The sequence below is a fragment of the Pararge aegeria genome, chromosome 5 (assembly GCF_905163445.1).
Source record: "Pararge aegeria chromosome 5, ilParAegt1.1, whole genome shotgun sequence".
Taxonomy (NCBI): domain Eukaryota; kingdom Metazoa; phylum Arthropoda; class Insecta; order Lepidoptera; family Nymphalidae; genus Pararge; species Pararge aegeria.
This window is the reverse complement of record NC_053184.1, coordinates 8,029,135-8,054,553: the sequence shown is the minus strand read 5'-3', so window position 1 is coordinate 8,054,553 and position 25,419 is coordinate 8,029,135. Positions and strand designations below refer to the sequence as shown.

The 25,419-nt window shown below is 34.9% G+C and overlaps 1 protein-coding gene across 1 annotated transcript in view; it reads right to left on the bottom strand.

The window, feature by feature from the left end:
- The window catches only part of LOC120624131 (LIM domain transcription factor LMO4.1), an 84,727-nt gene extending 68,046 nt beyond the window's left edge, over positions 1–16,681 (bottom strand). The window contains 1 exon segment of the mRNA XM_039890496.1: positions 16,457–16,681. Within this exon segment, the coding sequence (XP_039746430.1) occupies positions 16,457–16,462 (6 nt within the window). The 5' untranslated portion in view covers positions 16,463–16,681.
- Between the last annotated feature and the right edge of the window lie 8,738 nt (positions 16,682–25,419).

The following is a 25,419-nucleotide window of genomic DNA, read 5'->3' as shown; positions in this document are numbered from 1 at the left end:
CGCATGCAATAAGATGGACCGAATGAAGTCTGCTTGCTATCCGTGGTCTCTTCCATGAGTGTACCAGGCATTCAGAAAGCAGAAAGAAGTGGCAGTGCTTTAGCATGGCAACGTATCTCCTCCAAACAGCAAAATATAATACCAAGATGACCATGACCTCATATAAAAGTGATTCGATGTACGTTGTTATTTTTAAAATGATACATAGGGATGACTCGTAACGTTCTCTCAAAATAATTTGGGTAAATATTGATTATTTTAGATAATAAAATACGATCGTAAGTACGTCATACGTCAATGATAAGAGTCGTATTGGTTCAAAAAACAATTTATATTTTTAATATATAACATAATATCGAACCGATTGCGGCGCTATCATAACATATAATTTACTCATCAAGTAACTAATTTACGATTGATAACTTAAATATTAATGGTTCTCTATATTTTGTCCTAATGAAGGTTATCTCGAGTCTTGACTTAAATGAACTAAGACCCTAAACCTACTGAGATACTACTTTCTCCAAATCATTAAAGTTTTTCTGATTATTTTTCTTACGAGTACTTCGTATTTTTTATTTAAACTTTTCTAACTGTTGCTACTTTATCTATTCCACAATTATTTCCTGCGTTAAAATGTTCCCTAAATCATATTTTTTAAAATCAATAGGTCAGGAAACAGTAATAATCAAAAGTCAAAATTACAAGTAGGCATAGTTTATAAGCACGGTTAGTATAAAATCTAGGTAGGGGTAGGTAGGGTAGTTAATAAAATCGATATATGTAGTAATAATAATCATTTAATTCAGGCAAATTTTAGGTTTACTTGCCTATCCAAATATAATGAATGAATTACTGAATATACTTTTATTGCACACCTCAAAAGGGACATTAAATAAGAAAATTATAACAAAATAAAATGACATTAATTGAAATATACTGAGACACTTTCTTTTACTTAAATAAAAATACATTAATTATCCCCTTCCCTATTTACTCTGAAACGGGTAGTTGTAGTTTCTGGCACTGTGTTCTACGAGCGAAAGGAACTGATGGATCTAAGATAATTTTAAACCGACTTCAAAGAAAGTAGGAGGTTCTCCATTCGGTTGTATTTTTTTTTGTATGTATGCTATTTTAAACTAAGGCCAGTAATGTAAAAGATACTGTTAGTGTTTGCTGAAATTTTGTACTCCCACTAAGAAGGAGTTCAAAATTTCACACAGATAGGTCGTCAAAAACAAAGTACGCGACGCTTCAGTGGATTGAAGCTATTATATTGTCAACCAATACGATACGATATTTGACGTCAACAGTTCAACTTCATTCTTAATTGCCGATAACCCGCCAGCGGGTCACGACTTCCTACCGACAATAGAATTAACTATACTGGAAGGAAGTGACATTTTACTAAAAATAACAACTACGTAACTCAACAAAAGGAAAATTCTCAATGGATTAGCTACCGATAGGTTTGTTATGGACACAATAGATCACAAATTGTTAACCTTCGAGTATTCAACAAATTCAAATTAAGTACCTAGTACCGAATCTCTAACTGCGTACCTTGATGATAAGAATCGTGTACCTATTTCTTAAATAATCTTTAACTCATAATTTAGTCAAATCTACATCATTTTTTAAAAATTAAAATGGAGGTTCTCAATTCGAATGCATGTTTTTTTTTGTATATTTGTTACTCGATTACTCCGCCAATTATAAACCGATTTTGATGATTTTTTTCTTGTTCGATGTGTTATACTTTAGAGTTGTAATACTATAGGAATTTGAGTATTTTATAATGTTTGTATGTAGTATTTTATAAAAATTTATTTATTATTTATTTAGCAACACAACCCGTGAAGACATTACAGTTGCCCAATTCGTCTCCCCGGGGCTATTAAAAGAATGTATGAACGAATAATGACAACAAATTAAATTAAATTAAAACATAAAAATAAGCTATATAACATTAAGAATAAAAAAAATAAACAATAATAACAATCACCAAAAATTTAAATTCAAAATAGTAATAAATCAAAACATTCAAACATATAATTAATATCTTAGATTACCTACTCTCTAATAACATTTTAATTAGAATTTTCTTTCGACAGTAGTCATGACAAACTGACGATGAAGTCCAAGGATGGCAACCGAAACTAAACAATAGTAAGTATCATACTAGTTGCGATGCGATTGTAAGCAATTTATGATCGTCATAAAGGAGCTGATGGTGAAGTGCCGGGAGAACTCAACCATTAACGCCCGGCTTCGGGAATAGCAATCATTTGTAGCAGGCTACGAGTAATTGACATTTAGCTATTATAACTTAGATAAAATTGCAGACCTACCCACTAAAGATCGTGAGAAAATTTAGAAAAAATTTAGTAAATTCCTGGAAACATCCCTTACCACATTTAACTTGGCACGGACTTAAATATGTTGCAGAAAATATTTATTTTTCGCTTTTTAGTTGTTTTTCGAAGTCGGTTCTTTTTTGACTACTGTTACTGAGCCCCCTAAAAGAACTATTTAATCTCACATTTATAAGATCCTACGTGTATAAAGCGGAAAAATAGGAATAGTGTTTTACCTCAATTATACAATATTGAAAGTTTCCCAATTAACCGTCATTCGGAATGAGCCTTAAGGCATAACTCTCAGCTTAATTCACTGCTTAGGCTTCAGTAATGCCTTCCTTTTTCTAATGCTAAGTAATTGAAAATGTAACATTATATGTTTGGTTTTCCATCCGACTTACAAATAGGTCGGTTTCAATTGGATGTGTGTCTATGCACCGTCTAATTTATCCGAGATATTCGTTTTGCTTGTTTCTGTTTTTTTTGTCATCATCGTTTCGAACGATAGGACATCCATTGGCTTCCTGCGACTTGTTTAACCTAATAGGGGCAGTCCACGTTGATTTCAGCACTGCGTATTCCGATACGGTCGCCATTCGAAATATTTGGGACCCCTACCATTGTGACTCCAGACATAAAATTATACAATATAAATTGTATCCAGCTTCAATCATATATAAAACCCGTCCGATCACTACGACAAACCGAGTTTTAGAGAGTGAAATATATAAAAATGGCTAATGGCTGATTCGTAGAATGGATCACTCGTGCATTTCACAGTTCACAGTTCATTATGTCTTATATAGTTGTGCCAAACTATAAAGAATTGGGCGTTTTTCTCAAGATACTCTTCGTATGCCGGAGTTAAAAAATTGGAGTCCGTGCATTCTAGAGCACGATATATTGTTGGTCCCAGTTACGGTGCTAGTTTCTGTACTATTAAAACAACATGACTAGGTATATTTCAAGCGACAGTGGCATACAATGCTATGCCAAATTTAATTCTTATTAAAAACGATCCCCGAACACTTAATAACGAGGACAGTATAGTGTAAGCTTTTGAAAAGAGAGATTATGCATAGAGTTATATATAGACTGTGTAAAGGTATATTTCTGACGTGAATAAGTCTAATTGAGCTAATGAAGAGGAATTTCTTAATTAGTGGTGTTTGTACGAGGCATGGGCACACGTTCTGTACCGAAACGGGTTAATTACGAACGATAACTCTTTAATTAACCTGCCTAATAACAGAGTATTTGCATTCGAGCCGCCAGTGTAGTAAGACCAATTAGGGAGTGAATGAAATCGATCGAAAATATTGGTTTACCTACTGCATGATGGAATTGGTTTAAAATTTATTATTTTCGCCAATAGGTTAATAATAGTATAGGCATTCCAAACATAACAGAGATCACCTCAGAACGAAAAACTGCAGTCTAAAGTCAACTATGTCTAATAGAAAATCGATTCTATCTGATGCTAATAGTAAAGTTGAAACTTTGTTGTATTGTTTGGTTTTATGTTTTAACGGGGGTCTAAATAGGGAGTGATAATTTAAAAAAGTTTATTGCCTATGAAAAATGGGATTATCAAATACAAAAAATGATTTTTTAAATACCATTGGTGGTATTAGAGATGAGCGCTTTCAAACAAAACTTTAATGTCAACCACCTAAGGATGGACTCGCTTAGTTTCGCTGTTCTGTGGTCGAATGGTTCCATAGGAACAAGACTGTGAGTTCCCGAGCACACTCACCGCATTTATTTTAAAGGCTCTGCTTCAAAAAGACTGATAGGCTCAATTTAAATACTATTACAAGTACATACGTAAAAAACATTATCGTTCAAATGGGTGTTCCTAAAGAGAGTTGACATTGGTATAAACATTGTATCTTTCGTCACAAAACAAACAAACGTCAGCGCGCGTCATTAGTCACGCCACCAGAGGTTATCTGCGCTTAATGGGTATACCGCGGGCAAATATCTTACTGATTAATTAATCTATATGTTAAATATTTTTAGAGCGATGCCCTGAGAGACTTGGGGGGTTGGTCTATACTTTGAAACAAACACAAGATTGATAATAGTCATTAATTAATTTGTATTTATTTGATTGTGTATTTATATAATACTAGCTGTTGCCCGCGACTTCGTATGCGTTTGATTTTGTTTTTTGATGTGTCATTCAATTTAGTTCTAGTTCTAAAAAAATAAAGTATTCAGTATCGCTAAGCCTTAAATGAGGGATTTGCTGCTGTCCGCTGGGGAGTTCTGTCCTCTATCTCCAACCACATTCATCAGATCTACACAAATTTTGGGCAAAATTAAACACATATTATAACATCTATAGTACAAAAATAATTATTTAAATCGGTTATAATTTGTCGGAGTTATGGTGTAAAATCGCAAAACACTTTCATCCCCTTTCCCAAAGGAACCGAGCTTAATGTCGCGATAAAAATTCTCCTGTCCTATATTACTTCTAATACTTCCAAGAATATGTGAACAAAGTTTCATGAGGATCGGTTAAGTAGTTTGTGTGTAAAAGCGTAATAAACAAACTTACACTGACATTTATAATATTAGTAGGGTAATTTTCGGACACGAAAAATTTTATTAACATAGTGTCACAAAAATTGGTCCTTACGTCTGGTGACCCAAGTGCTGGCGGTTATTTAGCCCAACGGCTAAGTCTAGCTATACAACCGGGCAATAGCGCCAGCATTTTGGGTACCATGCCCATAAGTGAACAGTTAGACGGCTTCTATTTATTGTAAATATTAATTTTAGTTTGTACTTATTATTTCCCTACAAAAATATATTATTCGTTGGTTTTTTTAATAAATGGTATCAAGTAGGGATTGTAAATCAATTATCGGTTGTCATATATGTGTGTCTATGCTAATTAATTATCAGTCAAACGTTTTTTTGGCTACAATCACACTCCCGTTTTATTCGCACCTTTGAAGGTTGGCTGGTAGAAAATGCATTGTCTTTAGCGAAGTCTGCCTTAGGTCAGGTTTTTATTTTGATGTGACAACGTCTTATAAATTGGTTTGCCGGGTGACACTTCAAGAAACTGCGTTACGCTCCGCTCACGTTATGCGCTCACAATGAGAGCGAGTGAGAGGCACGCGCCCGCCTAAGAGCGAGAGAGACAGACATAAAAAGTGAAAGGCACGCGTCCCTTTGTAGTAAACGCTGTTTCATTGTACGCAAATGTTTTGCAAGTTATTGTATGTATATTTGTATATAAATACGTATGTATGTGTAAAGGTAAAAATAAAATTTTGTTAATATGAAATTCAGTGCGAGATTCTTTGTATAAATTAATGTTTTAAATATAATTCTTTGTATAAATAAATGTTTTAAATTTTTACTATTATTTCATCCTTCTTCCTACTATACGAATGAATATTCACATTAAAATTATTTTACCACTCAAACTTTCGCCCATATACCGACTTTACAGGCAACCAATTTTTGTAAAGATGCAGATTAAAAAAATATCTTGTTTCTCTCGTACATATGCACAACGTAGTAGATAAATTGTAGTTGCACCCAAGTATTAAAATAAACTAGCTGTAACTATCTGTTGTTTTGGTTTTTTTTTAATTATGAATAAATAGATTTTGTGTTAAGAACAGATACTCACTATCGGTCAATCTATGCTTAAGATCGAATTCAATATTAACTTAAAAAAATACTACTATTAATACTTTGACTCCGGTACAACTTAGGTGTACCAATTATTTTTTCTTTTTAACAAATAGTTCCAGAAACTTATTCAATCTTTAAAAATCTAACAAATATTTTACCCTTCGTGTTTGAATGTTAATGAAATATTAATGATGAGGCCATCCTTAATAGTCATTTTTAAGAAGTTAAAAAACTAACATGTCTCAAATGCGCGAATATTTATTGAATAACTAGCTGATACCTGCGACTTCGTTCAACTTGATTCAGGTTTTTATTTCTTCCGCGAACTCTCTTATTTCCCGGGATAACAGGTAGCATTCCATTTCAAAGGCTACATGCATGCCAAATTTTATCCATATCCATTCAGCCGTGTTTGTATCAAACATACATCAATCCAATTTTCCCATTTTTAAAGTAAGTAGGATTGCTGAAAGTATTTTAAGTAACCGTTGTTGACAGTGTTATCGAAGTTCGTGTTATAATGAAGGTGTACATAATACTGAAACACGAGACAGCGAACGGCGTTCGTAATTAAATAAGTAACAAGAGGAAGCTCCACCGCCACCGCCACTGCTGAAAAACAAGCCAGCGAACCTAATTACTGGTGACCTTCAATCAGGGCTGCCAATCCCCAACACTAAGTTTGCAAACTTTCTTTGTAACATAGAATAATGATAGATGAATTCATACTAAGTCTGTCTTTTACTCTTTAATTTTCTAAGCCCTGTAAACTTAAATGATGCACGATGATAAAATTAGATTGAAGAATGCACCTGTAGAATTTACGTTTAACAAAAGATAGCAAAAAATTGTAACAAAAATATTTTAATTTGATAACAATAAATATTAAGTCTAATTTGCCATAATCCGGAAAACTAGGAAAATCTGTCCGTTTGCAATTTATAACTTCTTTAAAATGCACACGAGTAGCATATTTATGGAGCATATATGTAGGCCAAAATGTTCTCTCCACGCACGTTAAGCTCTGTCACCGGAGCATCTTCAGGAGATGTTGACGTTACATTTAAAAGTATCGTCGGTTCTATCCTATCCTATATTAATAAGTAACAACCTAATTAGTAATAAATCTTAATAAAAACAGTAGGTAACCTTACATTAAAATAAGTAATTTGTACAGGAAATGGATTTCCGATAACGATGCAAAAGTGTCTTCGTGTTTTTCTCGGACGACATCAACGCGAGCCATCTCGTTGAGGATGTATACATTTCTATTTAATTACTTAATATGCAATTGCTCGGATAAAGTAATATGATCTTCCTGGAGATAAACGGAGATAAAAGTACCTACTAGAATATCATACTGAATGCAGTTATTTGTGTTAGTTCAATAACATGTTTCAAATCCCACAAATTCCTTGAATTGGAATATCGTTCGTATAAAATTTACCAAATTTTTAATAACTCTTTCGATTCCAAACTCTGATAGATTCATTTGGCTAGCCGGTCCAATTTATCGTCTTCATTCTTCTATTATTCCAGCCAATTATTGTCCACTTTTGGCATAAGATGCGATTGGTGAGCTTTTAAGATGTTTATCACGTGGTAATGATAATAACCGGGATTGAAGGCTTTAAGTTGCACAGGAATGGATACTAGAAAAGACAATTGCAACTTGTTGGCAGAATAGCCTCACATCTTATGGAGTCATTAGCCCGACCCAGCGGACCTCGCGATGCTATCGACCAACACTGGGACCAAAGGAGCAGTTCAAGGCTGTCCAGCTCAGAATTAGAAAATATCATCTGGGTTAGAAAGTGAAGAAAATCGACTGGTTTAAAAGCTTTAATTACTACAGCTTCAAAATAAAATACTTTGAAGCTGGCAACCCTAAACGAGGGGCACTTGTTTCAGGGGCTAATTTGTTTGCAGTAGAAGACATGAGGCGGCCCAATTAGCGCGGCGTCACCGTGTGCCATGCTATTGCCTATGACAGCACTGCATAGCACGTCATTGCACCTAACTAAATATGTAGATATCTAAATATAAATCATCTTACATCAATGAACATACAAACGCTTGTCTTACAGCGGGAGCTTCTATAAAATCTTTGTGTTCATTTTATATACTAAAAATGCAGTTTTTATATTATCCTGCTTACGTGTATGGAACAGTGAATGATATCGCTACCGCGCCACATTGCTCGCTCGCACAGAGTGTTTCTTAATACATAATTTTATTTTATTTTATCATACATTAGCTGGGTAGTAGTTTGGAGACGTTAAAAATCCCATTTATTAATGTTTTTGAATAACCATTTTACCGTTGCTTAGTGTCAGTTAGTGCTTAGATTATATAGGGGAGCGGGAGGCACGTTGTTACAGGGGTAAGAAGTTACACGCATTTTTTACCGGGATTATGAACTCTTTGGTAGACGTAAGTGGACTCATTTGTTTCCTTATAACATCGTACGTTGCATAAAAACAATCAGTGACCCACCGAGCGGCAAGCTGCTAGGTTGTGTGAACGTGTCTCGATTTCGATCAAGTAAGTAACAAAATCCTTTACGAAATTTTTGATTCCTGCTGTCTATATTTGTTATTCTCTAAATTTTTTTAACCTCGAACGTTCATAATGTATCTAATTTTAATTTGCAATATCGTTTTATTCTGCTATTGATATCCACTAATGGCGATTTTAATTTTAATTGAAAAACATACCATGGGGCAGGTGGTTACAATTTTTCGGGGTAAGTTGTTACATGTAACAACTTGCCTCAGACCTTGTATTACCTTTCATCTCATTGACTATCATTTAGAAATTACTACGTTGTACTTAAAAATTCTAATAAAAGGCGGTAGTATTCTTTAGTAGGGCGAAAAATTGAAGCTTTCGTTCCGACGGGCGCATCCTTGCTTTTTAAAACAATGGTTCATCTTTAAATTAATTTTTAAATTTTAAATACTCATTGTTTTTTTTTAAGAATGAGAAACTACAAAACAAAAACGGAAAGAGGTACAACTAGTCAAGAAGTTTATGAATCTGCTGCGGTAGAAGTACTGCAGAATAAAACGAGCATTCGTAAAGCAAGCGAAATGTTTAATTTGTGTCCGATGTCCTTATCCAGGTATGTCAGAAAAAACAAAAACAACGAATCTTGTTCATTTGGTTACGTTAAACCTAAATTGGTATTCTCACAAGAAGCCGAACATAAATTAGCTTCTTATCTAATCAAAAGTTCAGAAATATATTTTGGTTTACTACCAACTGAAGACCGAAAACTAGCTTACCGATGTGCAGTAAAACTCGATTTAAAAAATATTCCCTCCAGCTGGATCCAAAATAATATGGCTGGGCCAGACTGGTTTAAAAGTTTTATGCACAGAAATCCTCAACTATCTCTAAGAACACCAGAAGCTACATCTTTAAGTAGAGCAACGTCATTCAACAGAACCAACGTTAAAGACTTTTTTGACCAACTGCAATTCTTATTCCAAAAATATGAATTTACTGTTTCGCGCATATGGAACGTTGACGAAACGGGTGTTACAACGGTACAGAAGCCTAAAAAAATAGTTGCTGCTCGTGGTCAAAAACAGGTTGGTGCGATGACATCTGCCGAAAGAGGAGTACTTGTAACGCTTGCATGTGCCATAAATGCTGCTGGAAATTCAGTGCCGCCGATGTTCGTTTTTCCCAGAATAAGATACACTGATCTATTTCTTCGTGCAGGACCATCAGAAGCGATAGGAGCAGGCAATTCTTCAGGATGGATGACAGAAGTAGAATTTTTAAAATTCTTGGATCATTTTCAAAATTACGATATAGATATTATAATTCATAAATGTTATAAGACTGTTTAAAATGATCTCTTTTGTTCATAACGTTTTGAAATAATTAAAAAAAAATGATTTATCATCGATGATTTTGTTTATTTACCTACTGTAACATCGTGCCCCGAAGCTGTAACAACTAGCCCCAAGTCAGGGGTAAGTTGTTACAATCGACTTATTTGATTAATTGCCCATTGTGAAAAAAATTACGTAAATTTTAATATTTTTCCAATAATATTTTACTAGCTGAATAGACATACTAACGGTAAAAGCAATCAAATGTATCCATTATTTGATAGTTTTTGTGATATTGGTAATTATCTAAAAATTGTAACAACGTGCCCCCCGCTCCCCTAATATTTAGTTATTTTGAAGAAACTAAAATGTTTTGAAACATATAGAAAAAGAGCTAATTCTCCTCTCTAGTACTGTTAATTATTTATAATCGGATCATACTTCATTGTGATAAAAATCCATAATAAGTACGAATAGAAATAAGTAGCCTATTTATATAATTGGTCGTTTATTATCATTAGCTTTGTATCTTTATTGTTGTATGAATTATTGGTTATTTACTTTATTAGACGGCGTAATCCAGAGGAACATAAGTGACAAGGAATTTAAATGAGTATCTGTATGCCTATTCAAATCTATGATTTTTTTTTAAACATCTCGAGCTAATAAAATTTTTTTTGAGCATACATGCAAAAAAATTCGATCTTGAAATGTACAACATAACAAGAAACGGTTACACGAAACGTAAATACTTGAAACGCTGGCTCAAGACTTAAAATTTTCACAATATAAATTAGGCGTAAACTGCATGTATGTTTATTTGTTCGGAAGTTAGAGATGTACATCGGTTACTTTTCTAAGAGAAAATAATCGGTTGCGCGGGATTTTCAAAAGATTACTTGCACAACTAAGCCGCAAAAGCGATGTGGTTATAGCTTTGGCCTCCCTTTCGGGGTGACCGAGTCCGATCCCACACAGCTAACTTTTCGTACTTATGTATTAAGAACTTTTAATGTAAGGAATTTAAAATGTCACTAAAAAGCGATGATAGCCTAGTTGGAAGGACTTCGATTTCGGGGAGCCGAGTTTGAATCCCAGCACACACCTCTATTTTTCTAAGTTATGTGCGTTTTAAGAAATTTAAGAAGTCCACCAATCTGCATTGGGCCAGCGCGGTGTTCTACGGCCTTAACCCCTTCTCATTGTATATTTAATTTAATTAAATTTTTATTTATCTATTTTTGACATATATCTTTCCAAGACAAATTTATGTATTTATTTTAATTGCATTCAATTTAATTTTGTAAACTGTTAAATTGATATACAATGTTAAATTTGTTTGGGTTGAAACGGTGAATGAAACCATCTCGACGATGACCCGCATGCCTGAGAGTTCTCCATAATGTTCTCAAAGACGTGTGAAGTCAAACAATCTACACGGGGCTAGCGATCTGGACTATGGACTAAAATCCTTCCCGTACCCTATTGTGGTCCGGTAATGGGTCGAATTTTATTTTATTTTCCTTCCCATTAAAGACATGCCCGATAATGACCACGCTGGGCAGGCGGGTTGGTCATCGCAGGGCTAGACTGATCGCACCGGCGTCGCTGCTGCCCGACACCGGTCTATGCCATTTGTTTAGCCTAGCCAATTCGAAGTGGTTATACCGCCACTTGTCGGTCGCCAGAGCCTCGTCGGTAAGACGGCAGGGTGCACCACGGGCATCTGGGAGGCTGACTGGTGCTAGCCTCCCCTAAAAATTAAAACAAAACTCCCTACAAAAGACCTATGTCCAGCAGTAGCCGTCTACCGGTTGATATGATGAATGGGTCGATGATGAGGATTACACAAACAATAATTAATGTCAATAATATATTTATCACTAATGTAATAAAACGGCTGAACAAAATGGAATAATCCTAACTGTAATTAATATTAGACGCGGCATAGCAATGGACCAATCAACGTTGATTAATTTGTACTAACAGGCTCGTTAATTAAACCAGCTTTATTAATTAGTCCAAATGAATTAATGGATATGCAGCGTTTCCTGTGTTTTGTAAGGTTGTTGCCGTGTATTTTGGACATTGTTTTAATATTCCTGAATATTCTGTATTCAAAACTCATAACTCATAATTAAATTATATATTGTATTTCACCTCATTGGTGCTATGGTTAGTACGTTTGGATACAGATCACGAGTTCTCGGGTTTCCCAATTTGTTAAAGATTGTTAAAGTTTTTGTAGAGCTACAAGTGGCAGAGCTTGTCCGAGGACTTTGGACTTTGTCGAGTGTCCCTGGCGCAGAGGTGAGCGCTGCGGATTTTGGTTGGAGGTCCCGGGTTTGATTCCCGGCAGAGGAGATTTGGGAATTTTCTCTGGTCTGGTCTGGTGGAGGGCTTCGTAAGTTCGACCGTGGCTAGTTACCACCCTACCGCCGGAGACGTGCTACTTAGCTAATCAGCGTTCCGATATGATGTCGTATAGAAACCGACCAGGGGTTGAATATAACTGCTTAACTGGTTAGCCCGCGACCATCTTAGACTGCATCATCTGAGAACCACTTGAAATTGCAATCAAGGGCTAACTTGTAGTGTATTAAAGTATACTAACGCCACGCTTTTTTCCGCCACCATTGTTGTGTTCCGATCTGATGCGTGGTGGCGGTGTAATTACAGGCACGTGTGGATAACACCTCAAGTTTTTGGACACAAGGCGATACTTTCAAGGAATTCTTTCTTGCATGTCCTATGAATGTTTTTCTTATAGACGATTTTCCACATCCTTTGTCCTTATTATTAATATAAAAAAATATTGATATTTTCGATAAAATAAATCTCTATATGCCAGCCTGAAGTAAGAAAATTGGCAGTGACCAGCCATGTTCCTCGCCGTATATAAAAAAGTTATAAACAGAAGATCTTGGTTATTTACCGATAAATTTGTTAAAAGTCGTTAAAGCCCACAAACCTGCACTGTAGAAGATCAAACCTCCAATTCCCTCTTATATATGAGAGAGGGACACTGGGCCTAGCCTAGGGGCTCTATTAAGTTGAGAATGATAATCGGAATAGGAATATGATAATCTCAATCAAAATTGCAAAGCAATCATATCCTCTACAGCTATCTTATTTATTTATCTATATACTCGCTCCAGCTCAGGATTTAACCTTGAGAAGTTTTGTTTCGTCACGCAGGAACGTGTATATAATAGTTTTTGCCAATGAGTATGTAAACACCGCGTAGTGCTTGATAATCTGCCAGTCTTCATAGTTATCTCGCTAATCTTATTGGATCTGTTAGCTACTTAGCATTGATGTTTGTTTTCTTTTTAAAACTTTTTGAAGACAGATATATCTAATAAGAACCGAATATAAAACATGTACTGTTAATAAATAAAAGGAAATCCATACAAATATGAATGCGACAGTATGTCTGTTCGTTTGTTTGTTAGATAACTATTGTTCAGCTTAATCACTTCACTGATCTTGACGAAATTTTAAATGGTAATAGATTGCATCTTGGAGCGGACAAAGAATTCTTTTTATCCCGGATAAATATCAAATCTCAAAGTTTTTCAAACACCGTAACAAACGCGTACCGAGTCGCGGGCATCAGACAGTTCGTTATAAACCAGTCATTATCGTCTAGATAAGCAATAAAATGTTGTCCCTTAATTGCGCTCCGTAATTATAAGAAGAGGACCGTGTTTATAATTAAAACGAATGAAGCATTGCTACACTCCTCTGAGGTCTAGTGATGTAGTGTTAGAGCCGGCTAAAATAATTCATATTTAATTTATAATTTAACCTTTCACCCATTCATATAAACTTTGTAACCGTTTTGATTTGGTCATTATCGTGCCGCTATTTATATCGTATCTACTTAGTATTTCGTTAAAATCGGGTCATTGGATTACCAGGACACATAATGTGGCGAAAAAACAAACAGATAGACACATTTTTGCATTTGTATGATGAGTATGAATATGTTTATACATACTTAGTATAATAGAATAATACCTTTTCAAAGAATTATCGAAAAGGGTTATCGAGTCTTCCGGTGATCCTAGAGCGGGCAGTTACCTTGGCCAACGAATTAGTTTGGCCATCCAAAGGGGCAATGCTGCCAGCATCTTAGGAACTGTGCCTCGCTACGGTGGTTTCGAGGACGTTTTAGATTTTATTTAGTTTTAAATAGTTTATTTTAGTTATATTTGTTAAATTATGTAAGTAATGCTATTTTAAATAGAATGATATGTCTTTGATTTCGAGAGAGATCACCGGATATTCTGTGCTGTTATATTAAACAAAGAAAATAATGGTATTAATTCTTTTTTAATTTAAAGTTGGTAAAACCGGTCACGCTTCGCTCTTGGCTATAGCTTAGTGTTATAAATTTAAGTAACAAAATCTTAGAAATGCACAGTTGTGTGAAGATTTTTAATTAATTCGTCAAGTAGGTACTTTTGCTTGTGTGCAAATAATATTCTATTACATAAAATTTTACGCGGAGCACTTGGTGTTAAGTTATTGCCGCTGCCTAGTAAAACTTACAGGAATGGAAGAATTGTCGATTTGCTCTATTTGTAAGTTGTTTGTCATTTGTCTTAAATAACCTTTGAACTTTGAACATTGCTGAAAGGCCGATTAGCGCTGAAGAGTGAGTGAGGGAGTGAGTCCAAGCTTTGTATTCTATTCCTACAACTGAAAAATGTTTGTGTGATGAACTTGAATGTTTTTCAGTGTCTGGGTGTTTATCTGTATATTACAAGTATTCATGTATTTTATTCATAAACATATTCATCAGACACCTTAATACCCGTAACACAAGCTACGCTTACTTTGATTGCGGTGTGTGTATTGTTGTATTGTCGTAGTATATTTATTTATTTATTTGCATTGAAAAAAATGGTTTATCACCCAACTATGTGGTGCGGAAAAAATATCCATAATTAAATTTTATCGCTGTATTAATGCTTTTCGAAATGTAACTGTGGTCTCTGGACCTAAGCCTGCACTCCTCTTTGGTCTAGTGATGTAGCTAATGAGCCACTTGCTAATTAGAGAAGGAACAAGCGGATACGCCATTCTAATTGGCTTTTGGGATCATGTCGCGCAACCAAGTTGTAAATTGAAAAGACTTTTAGAGCATCTCCGGAATTATTTTGACACGTGTCTTGAATATTATCTTCTTATGTTTTATATATATGGCGCTGGCCAAGTGCGGATTGACTTCATACGCTTTTGAGAATATATATATATAATCTAAGGCTATCAACGTTAGGAAGATAATAAAATGACGATTAAAATAAATCATTGCATAATCAAGACGACTTTTTCAGTTAAGCTTGTTACTTGAGCCTTTGCCACTTCTCTGTATACAAGGCAGGTTGGAAATATTTTGGTATACTTTAAAGAGATAGTGTCATAATACTCTCTTTACGAATGACCTTGTAAAGCGCAAAGCTGGAACACCACAATTCTGAACAGACGAAGTCACGAGTAATTGCTTATTGTAATATAATTTTTGTATCACAAAGATTTTAATCATTTTTAAGATGTTTATTTTAGAGCTACTGATTTAAAAAAATACCTAACTTTAGCCGCGTAGTGATGTGATCATCAAAGCGACTTTTAATCGAAACATTTAACTTTATACTTAAATAGATAGTGTTATTTTATTTTTATTGAGCGCTTAAAATTTAGTTATTATAATGATATTTATGAATAAATTTCTTTTTAAACCAAATCAGTTTTATTTTTAGCAATATGTTTAATTTTATTAAGTTATATTATTTAAATTCCTCTATCATCAATTAAAAAATCATTAAATATCATCTGTCAAAATGGCTAGATAAATTCCCAAAGATTTACATATTCTCAGAAACATTTATAAGTATTATTCAAACTTATACGAGAAGTTATTTTAACAAAGCAACTAGGTATACTTAATAAATAAGTACGGAGACAAATATTACCGCATCTACATTTTCTCGCTCCATGTCACCACAGCTATTCTCAATATTATTCATTAGCTAAGATATACGATACTACTCCAATTAAGGATATTACATTTTCTTTTATAAATAATATCGTATACGTACATCTGGCGAAGTTACATGTTTCAATGATTAACTAGCTTTATCCAACGGCTTCCCTGCCTGCGTTTGTTTACACGCTATAAAGTAACTTAGGTCAATTTAATAGTGTAACACATTGTAACAAAAAAACACGTCGGGCCGTTGCTGCGTGAAATAATAACATTAATAAAATAACTAATATGCGCTTATAGTAATACTGGTATGATTTCTTTATCGTTTGAAGCAAGAATATTTTTTATTCTGAAAAAAAGTTTTTTTTTTCCCGCTCTATAAAATTCCCCAGCGCAATTATGTGTATAGTCGAAGCGAAAAGTGAATGAGCTAATCACTTACAATTGCAATTAATTTCCCGCTATTTTTAATAGTTTTTCAAAGACTAAAAGCCACTGTGGAGATCATTAAGCCGGCTCTTCAAAGCTGTCGCCGCATTAAACTAATTGACGCAATTAGAGGGATTGCCGAACGGAAATAAAAGTCGGCTCACCTTCATGAAACGCCGGTCCCGCCAATTAGCCTAGCTCGTAATTAGACTCTTCAGTGCAGCCGCTGCGCTGATCAGTCTCTTTACACTTAGCAAAACTCACAGCACAATTTAAATCGTGTTCAAATTTCGAATGTCTAAACTCAATAGTTTGTCACCGCGCCGCAAAAGTTTTTTCGCGATCGCGTGTTCAGTGAAACACGGCGTACGTCGAGACGTGTGCACGCTGCCGCGGTCGGGGAGCGAATAAGCTAGCTGAGTGGAGCTAGGAGGGGAGTGATGCCCTTCCTTTTCTAGTACGAAAGCTTCACCATTGCGGAGCTTTTCGCACAAAGCTGTAAACGCAGATACGCCGTTCTGCACTTGGAGTGACGCTTAACGCCGTAAGTGGGCAGATTGTACGGTATTGCATTTAGGCCTAAATAAAAACGATACTGAATCGAATTATGCTCGGGTGATGCATTCATATGTTATTTTATGGTCTGTGAGCTTTATTAACATGTCTAATAACATTAAGAGTTTGCTAATTACAAATACTTAATCCACGCAGTTTGTTTTATATGAAACTAGTTTTTTACTTAGTTCGTCTTAGATTCGTTTTCTTGGAATTAAAAATGAGCCTACGTCTCAGTCCGGCTCTTAAACTATTTAAATGAAAAAGTCACACAAATACAATCCATAGCAAAATGCAGAAAGTACGAAACAATAAATACTTTCGTATTAATAATATTATCGTTTGTTAATATGTTTTTTCATATTAATTATCCGAATAATAGTATATTAATAGTCCGCTTATTGTATCTCACGAAAATACGATTGATTTTAATTTTATTTTATTTTTTCATTTGTTTAATTAGTAGTAGGTTAATGAAAAAAAGGAAAATTTCTAAAGAACAGGCGCAAGCTTGTAAAAATCTACAACTACCTATAGTGTCTTATAAAATAATACAATGTTTTGCGTTAGAATTAGTCGTTGTAATTGTAGCAAAATTTTAAAACTTGTATAAAACTCAAAACGTAGCTAATATAATAATATAGTAACAAAAATAGCTTTCAATATCGAAATTTTTAACCTGTTAGAAGTTTTGAAATACAGGTAAGTCAGTTAAAATAGCCTCGATATATATACATATACGATTATAATAAAAGTAATTTTGATATTTAAACAAAACAAAAATATTTCATCATTTATTTAAATCACTTGAGAATGAAATGGCATGACAACTCAAATTATAATCCTATTATGCAAGTGAATGCAAGAAAACATTTATCATTGATAAAACTAGCCGGCGGCGACACTTCATTCAACGTATTGTGTGAAGGGACATCCCTTGAATTAGATTATTACCGGTAACACAACACTAGGTTCTAGCCGACGGGAACCGGAACGGTAACAGTAACATATTAGAGTCGTCTGAAGGACTACTCTCTTTGAGTGATGGAATTTATTCTATCAGAAATAGATAGGTACTTTATATTTCTTTCTTTTTAATTATATATTAAAATCTACTATACTCTCTATCTACTATATTATTTTTGTTACATATATATTTTATATTTATACATTACGTATATTTATTTAAATTATCTATGTATTTGCATCTTTACATTTTCTGTTCAGTTTTCTGTCAGTGTTTCTTTTCTTGTATGTTATACGTGTTTCTTCTTCTTCATATTATAGTAATATGTGTTGGTGTATATGTTCGTATCACTTGATAAAATGAAAAAAAACGTATATACCTAAAGATACTGATAAAAAATAGCAAGTACGAGACGTATAGGAATTAAAAGGATTCTGTACAAAAAACTCCCGGGTTTTAAGGATTATAGGACAGACAACCTGCTTAATTTAAGTATATTTATACTAAACTATACACAAATATTACATATTGCATTAGAAATACTAAACTTAATTAATGTTATGCATCTTTATGATCTGTGTTGATAAAACGTATTTCGTATGAAAGAGACATCCCTTGCATAACATTATTAAAGGTAATACAATTCCAGGCTCCCGCCGACGGTAACAACAACATGTCATCGCTCGGTATCATAAACATCGTTATATGTTACCGAGCGAGGCTACTGATTAGAAATAACAAGTACTTAAGAAAGAAGAATCGAAAGGGTTCCTTACTGAAAAAAAATCCGATTCATACGGAAATCTAAGGCCTATAGACCAAAGAGGACCAAAGACCAAAGAAGATATGCAAAATATTCGTACGTATGTTAAACTATCCATAAATATTTCGTCCAATATTTAAATTATTGGAAATAATGAACAAATTGAATGCCATTGCTTTCTTACTACGCGTATCATCATTAATAAAATGAGCCGGCGATGACATATCATCAATCGGTAACATAAACATACTATATGTACTGATAAGAAATAGAAAATGAGAGGTGTACAAGCATTTTAAGGATTCGGTACTATTAGAACCAGACCTAGTGATAGTAGGCAAATAAAACTTGCAACATATTCGTACAGATATTTATAGTAAAGAATCGACAAACATTACATCCAGTATTTAAATATTTGGATATAATAAACAAATACCATTATAATTTAATATGATTTATTATATTTTGTGATAAATCAAACCGGTGCGGCGTCGACACCTCGTTTAACGCATTGGATGAAGAATTTTCCATGGAATTAGATTACCGGTAACACAACGCCGACGGTAACACGCAACAGTAACAGCGACATATCATCAGACGGTAACATAAACATTTAATTTTTATAAGTTGAGCTTTTACAGGTAAACGAATTCCTAAATCGATAAGAATATACAGTAATATGTCTAATAAGCATCGATAATTAAAAAAAATATATAAAAAACGCCTGAACGTAACAAAAAAAAACAGGCATAGTTCTAGTAAAATCGCGTGGTAAGAGTACAGTAGGAACATAAAAAATAATCAGTATTTCTGTTATAATTTTCCCATAAACTATGACACAGGGCCGATTCCGTGTGTTCGATTTTCGTTTTGTTTCTTTACCCAGTGTAATATTTGGAGAAAATATCTTTTTCCTAAAAACCAGGCGCACAATAGGGGAAGCACGTTTGTGTTCGAAAATGCAACTAAACAGAACCGCACTTTAATAAAATTACGGGCAATGCTAGTAGAAATAGCGCGACGCTCTGATGTCATGTTCTGTCGACTTCGTTAAAGGTCCAACGCTACGTTTACCGGTCTGACGTTGCTCCATAGCATCTAGCTTACTTTAGCTACGCGACTCTTTGAAAACATATTCCTAGCCATCATCAATAGCATGTAAGTCCAATGCTGGACTTGTGGCCTCCCTCAACGGGAGGGTTACACGATAATCACCACACTGAGACATATAATAATTGCTTACAAGTCGTTAAAGTCAAACCGGTAAAGAGCTTTAAATTTAGAATAGAATACAGAATGAAATAAAATTTAATATATCAAGCACTTGAAATGCATTTTAACAAAGGAATATTATGCTTAGGATTAAATTCGAAATTCCAGTCACAAAAACGTGTCATACAAGAGCACAGCGTAACCCTTTGTATACCTCCTGTCTTGTTATCCATCTTTCCTTACGCACTGTATTGAATCAATTAAGCCACAATAAAAGGGTTCCATAAAAGATGATTTATTACTAACCACCACAATACTTTTAATTAATATCTCAAGCAATATCATAGCCGGCTGCATAATAAAATTTATAAGTTGAGTTTAGTGCGTTATAAAATTAGCTTCAGTTATCTTTTAGGAATCAATTTTATTAGCTTTTAATTTAGTAGACGTGAGAGATACTAGCGAATACCAGTAGCTTCGTCCGCATAGAATTTCTTATTACGCGAGAGATCAAGAAATATTTCCCTGGTACCTATTGTGTCTAGAAAGCAAGCTACGAACTGAGCTTAGATCTAATAATAAAAGTCAAAATTTCAAATTTTAGGATAGAACTTAATTCTTTGCTTAAAATTTGTATGCCCATCATTAGTGAAAATTTGAAAAGATATGTAACATGTAAGTACTTTTTTAATTTAAACAGAAAGCCAAAAAAATTCATTGTTATTTGACATTGCCTTTGCATTAACATGGTATATCCACTTAAAAAAATAACTTTCATACTATCAGTTAACCACCTTTGGGGTAGAATTTCAAAAACCCTTTCTTAGTAAGTATATCTTAAAGTTGCTAAGGGGGGTTAAACAAGAAAAAAAAAATGTGGTATGTAAGTTTATTTTTCAAGTGCGTATAACATGTTAAAGTTAATGTAATGTCAATTAGCAAAGAATTCATTTAATGTGGCTTGCATTATTTCAATAAAGTATCTATATAAATGTATTAAAGCCTAATTGACTATACAATTATCGACAATTGTACAGTAATAAAAACCGTATACACATATTTCCATTGAATCAAACAGTGGTATTTGATTTGCTATTAGAATAGATCAATTTAAACGTGCGCGACATGAATACGCAAAATTCCTAAATAAATCGGAAGGAACGCCTTTGCGCTTCTGTATCAATTTGCAATCCATTCAGTACCACCCCGCCGAAAATTAAGGTTGTGAAACGATTGCTTTTTTTATCGTCATGTTTAGAAAAAAACTTTTATTGTATGCCCATTATACTTTACTAATACGAGAGTGGTGTACCCTTGTGCAACACAGATTGGTCGATTGCGCTCGCAACGTTGATTCTAACTGGTAAATGGATCGTGAAATATATTGGAAGTCTTAATTTGATATTTAACTTTCCCTTTAAAGACAATTTTCTATCCACACAATCTTTCTTGTTTGTTCTGAAATTTCTTTTAGAACAAAAAAAAGACTTGTGCGATCGGGAAACAAAGTTGTTTACGTTTACTCTCGCCCTCGGAATATATTATATTTAACTAAATCGACATGTTCTATTGCGTCGCCATACTGTGATACATCGTAACGGCGCAATAGAACAGTATGTCTCGCATAGAGCGGATATAACGTTTTTTTTATTACGTGACTAATGCTACCATTTCACAAAACATTTAATTTAATTTTTATATAAGATATGTTTTGCCGTTATCTGACATACAAACTAAAAGTAGCTCATGAAAAAAATAACGTCAATCTGATAACGACCAGTCAATAAATTATCGCATTTATAATATTGGTTGAGATTAGTATTCGGACATCATAGTCGACACGTAGCAAATCCTTGTAAACGTCAAGCGTTACACGAGAGCGCCTGTCGTACTTGCATGTTTCTATCGATAAATCATACGAACATCCCTATACGTACAAGTAACCTGAAGCGGGCCACGTTGACGCGTATTTCTATACTCGATTAATTTATTGCCATGTAACTCGGAGCGTTTCATTTGTTGACTCTCTGGCGTAGTGGTAAGCGATGTGGTCTTGAATGGGAAGTCCCGGGTTCGAACGGCGGGGCAATTTGGGAATTTATAATTTTCCGATTTCTTTTCCGCTCTGGAGACTGAAGACGTAGTTACCACTGTACCGTGAGAGAGGTGATGCCAAGCGATTAAGCGACCCGGTACGATGCAGCTTAGAAATATTATGAAAATTAAGCTTAATTTGCTATACTCCGCGAAAAGCAGGAGAATCTGTATGGTGTAATTTATAATTTCTTCAATCCTTATAATACACACCAAACAGATCTTCGGCAATGTACTCTCTACACACGTTTCGCTCTGAAACCGGAGCATCCTCAGGAGATAAATAAATAAATATACTACGACAATGCACACATCGCCATCTAGCCCCAAAGTAAGCGTAGCTTGTGTTATGGGTACTACGATGACTGATGAATATTTTTATGAATAATATACATAAAATACTTATAATATACAGATAAACACCCAGCACTGAAAAACATTCATGTTCATCACACAAACATTTTCCAGTCGTGGGAATGGGCCCACCCAAATCCACGGCCTTTGTCTTAGAAAGCAGAGTCGCTGCAAACTGCGCCAATGGGCCGTCAAATGTTTACTTTACAATGAATAATTGTTAAAGACTTAGACTTAAGACTTAAGTAACGCCTGCTTCTATCCAATATGCCGCTTAAAAGCAGATTATGGATATGAAGAAGAAGAAGAGGAAGAAACACTTTATTGAACGTATAACATACAGGAAAAGAAACAGTAAAAGTATACAGTACACAATGTAGACATGCAAAGGCGGATGAATGATTTTATTTATAAAACTACCATACTCCTAACAGATTAGCCCGCTACCATCTTAGACTACATCGTTCTTACCACCAGTCAAGGGCTAACTTTTAGTAGTAATGTAGCTTATAGTATCGTACGGGGATATACCTAATACCTCGTTGCCGTCATACCTACGCAGCGTTGTAAAATTTAAAATTCATTTAGTTAAAGTAGGCCTAATATAAGCACTTTTGAAACGTCAAGTACGTCTGTTTGTAGTGACTCTACCACCGGTTCGGAAGGCAGAATCTACCGAAAAGAAGCCGGCAAGCAACTCAGCTCTTTTCCAACATCAACAATTTACATTTTAACATTCATTTTTCTGTCTTGTGAGAGATGAAAGCGGAGCCGGATGCTACCAAGCAACCGTTGTTGCAGTGCTTTATTCCGGTCTGAAAGACATGGTTGCCAACAACACCACCACTTCCAACAGCGGTTTATTTTGTCTGTAAATTATTACTAGATATAAAAAAACTCTAATCCCCTTTCTTTGGAGGAAGCTAATGATGAAGGTGATGAAGGTGAGATAAATAGCTACTTATACGTAGGTACGCTGTATATAAAGTAAAATAGTTTCGACCGTCAACATATTAAACTAAATCTAAGAAGACTAATCGTGAGCTTGCACCACGCGGTCGCGGAGACCATCAGTTTACAGCACAATGGGCCCCGACAATGGGGCAAAACGGCCGACAATGAAGCCGCTTACCCCACAATACTCGCCGGTCAGCCGTCCCTTGAAAAAACCCGATAAGAGTGATTAATTGGCTTAAGTCGAATTCAATGAAATCTAACTCAGAAATGCCTTTTTTAAAGAATAGCTTCGTCTTGAATCCTTATAAAAGAGCCGGGATTTTCGAACTGTTTTCTATTATACTTTAGAATTAACTATCCGACGGCTTAGCGTGCTTTCCGAGGCGCAGAGCTTGGACATCGCCAATTCTCTAACACCGGGCTAAAATCGAGATTTTTTACAGACCCACACAATGTCTGGGAGGCTTCGGCCTTGGCTAGTCACCACCCTACCGACAAAGACGCGCCGCTACGTGATTTAGTGTTCCGGTGCCATGTCGCGTAGAAATCGATTAGGGATATGACTTCCATACTCCCTAACAGGTTAGCCCGCTACCATCTTAGGCTGCATCATAACTTACCACATGGTGAGATTGCAGTCAAGGGCTAACTTGCAGTGAAATAAAAACATTGGTCAAACCAGGAATGGAACCCAGGAACTTGTCACCTACAGTTGAACGTGCTAACCACTAGATCAACAAAGCAGTATACCTTTTTTTGCTGAAATCATTTAGTCAATTATCCAGTTGAACCTAACAATAATTGAAACTCTAAACACAAGTTCCGGAAGAAAGGTATTCTTTTAAATCTAGAACTTCATCCCAACGATTTCATTCATCTCAAGAGTATTTCATTTTATCTAAACTAAAAAATTTCTCCCGTAAATCTACACTTAAAAACCTAAAAAAATTTTTGTAACTTGATTTTTTTTGTTGAGCATTCTATAATCGATACTGAAGCCGAAAGTGTATTTTTTTTATCTGTTTGTGTGTATCTTGGCCGAGCATCCCGCTGAAACTACGAAATGGATTCAAAGGAATCTTTGAAAAGGTTTCGGTTTATAATCACATTTGAAAAGTCAATTCAATCTATTTATAGTCGACTCTACCACTGGATTTGGAGGAGCAAGTAAGGATTACCAGCAAAAAAATCCCCTGGAAGAATAATGGTTCCCGAGGGATGGATTTGTGAACGGAGTCGCGGGCAACAGCAAGTCTACTATGTCTACATTACACTGTTGCACGAATTAGGGCAGCTCTACCGAGTTCATTGTCGTCATTCAACGCGCTCTTGGACAGTAATGTTCAATAGGATCCCTTCCACGACGGGTGGACAGCATTGATGCGTGAATTGCTAAGGTACTGTGAGAACATTGAAGAGCCTGTAATTGAATATTCTCAGAGTACCACTACAATACTCTATACTATAATATTATGTATATTGTTTCATGTTATCTGTCTTTGCTTTTGTGAATGTTATCATCATCATTAAATACCTATTAGCGCTCCAATATAGCACACGGGTCTCCTCCCAAAAGGGTAAAGGACGTAGTCCACCACGCTGTTTTAATGCTGATCGATGGACTTCATACGCCAACAAAAACATTCTGGAAAACAGGTTTACCCACGATGTATGCCTACAACGTTAAGGCATGTCATATTTTTCACAGCTTAAAATACTCATAACTTCGAACATTTAGATGTCAAAGTCAAATATTTCTTTATTCAATTAGGCACATAGATGGCACTTTTGATGCGTACATTACATATAAAATATGACATGAGTGAGATGATGGCGATAAATAAATTCGTCAACTTAAAACTAAAGCTTCGAGGGTTCCAACCGCGCCCTGGTCTAAGAAGAAGCCCACAACAAACTTAGCTGGTTGTTAATTTTTTTTCGTTATCACCATCTCACAATGTCATTTTTCAAAACTTTTAAAGAAGCAAACTGGTTGGAGCGATAATTTACACCCAAGCATTTTTGTCGTTGACGTATTCCTTAATACTATAATAGGACTTTTCTATAAGCTTACGTTTAATACAAACTTTTAACTTTTTCACATATGGTGCCAAATTCGAACTATGCCTCTTGAAAGTGAAGCCCAAGGTCTAACCACACACACCTACACCTATGTATGTATGTTGCATTTACCATCATCATCATCACATCAACTCATTAACGGT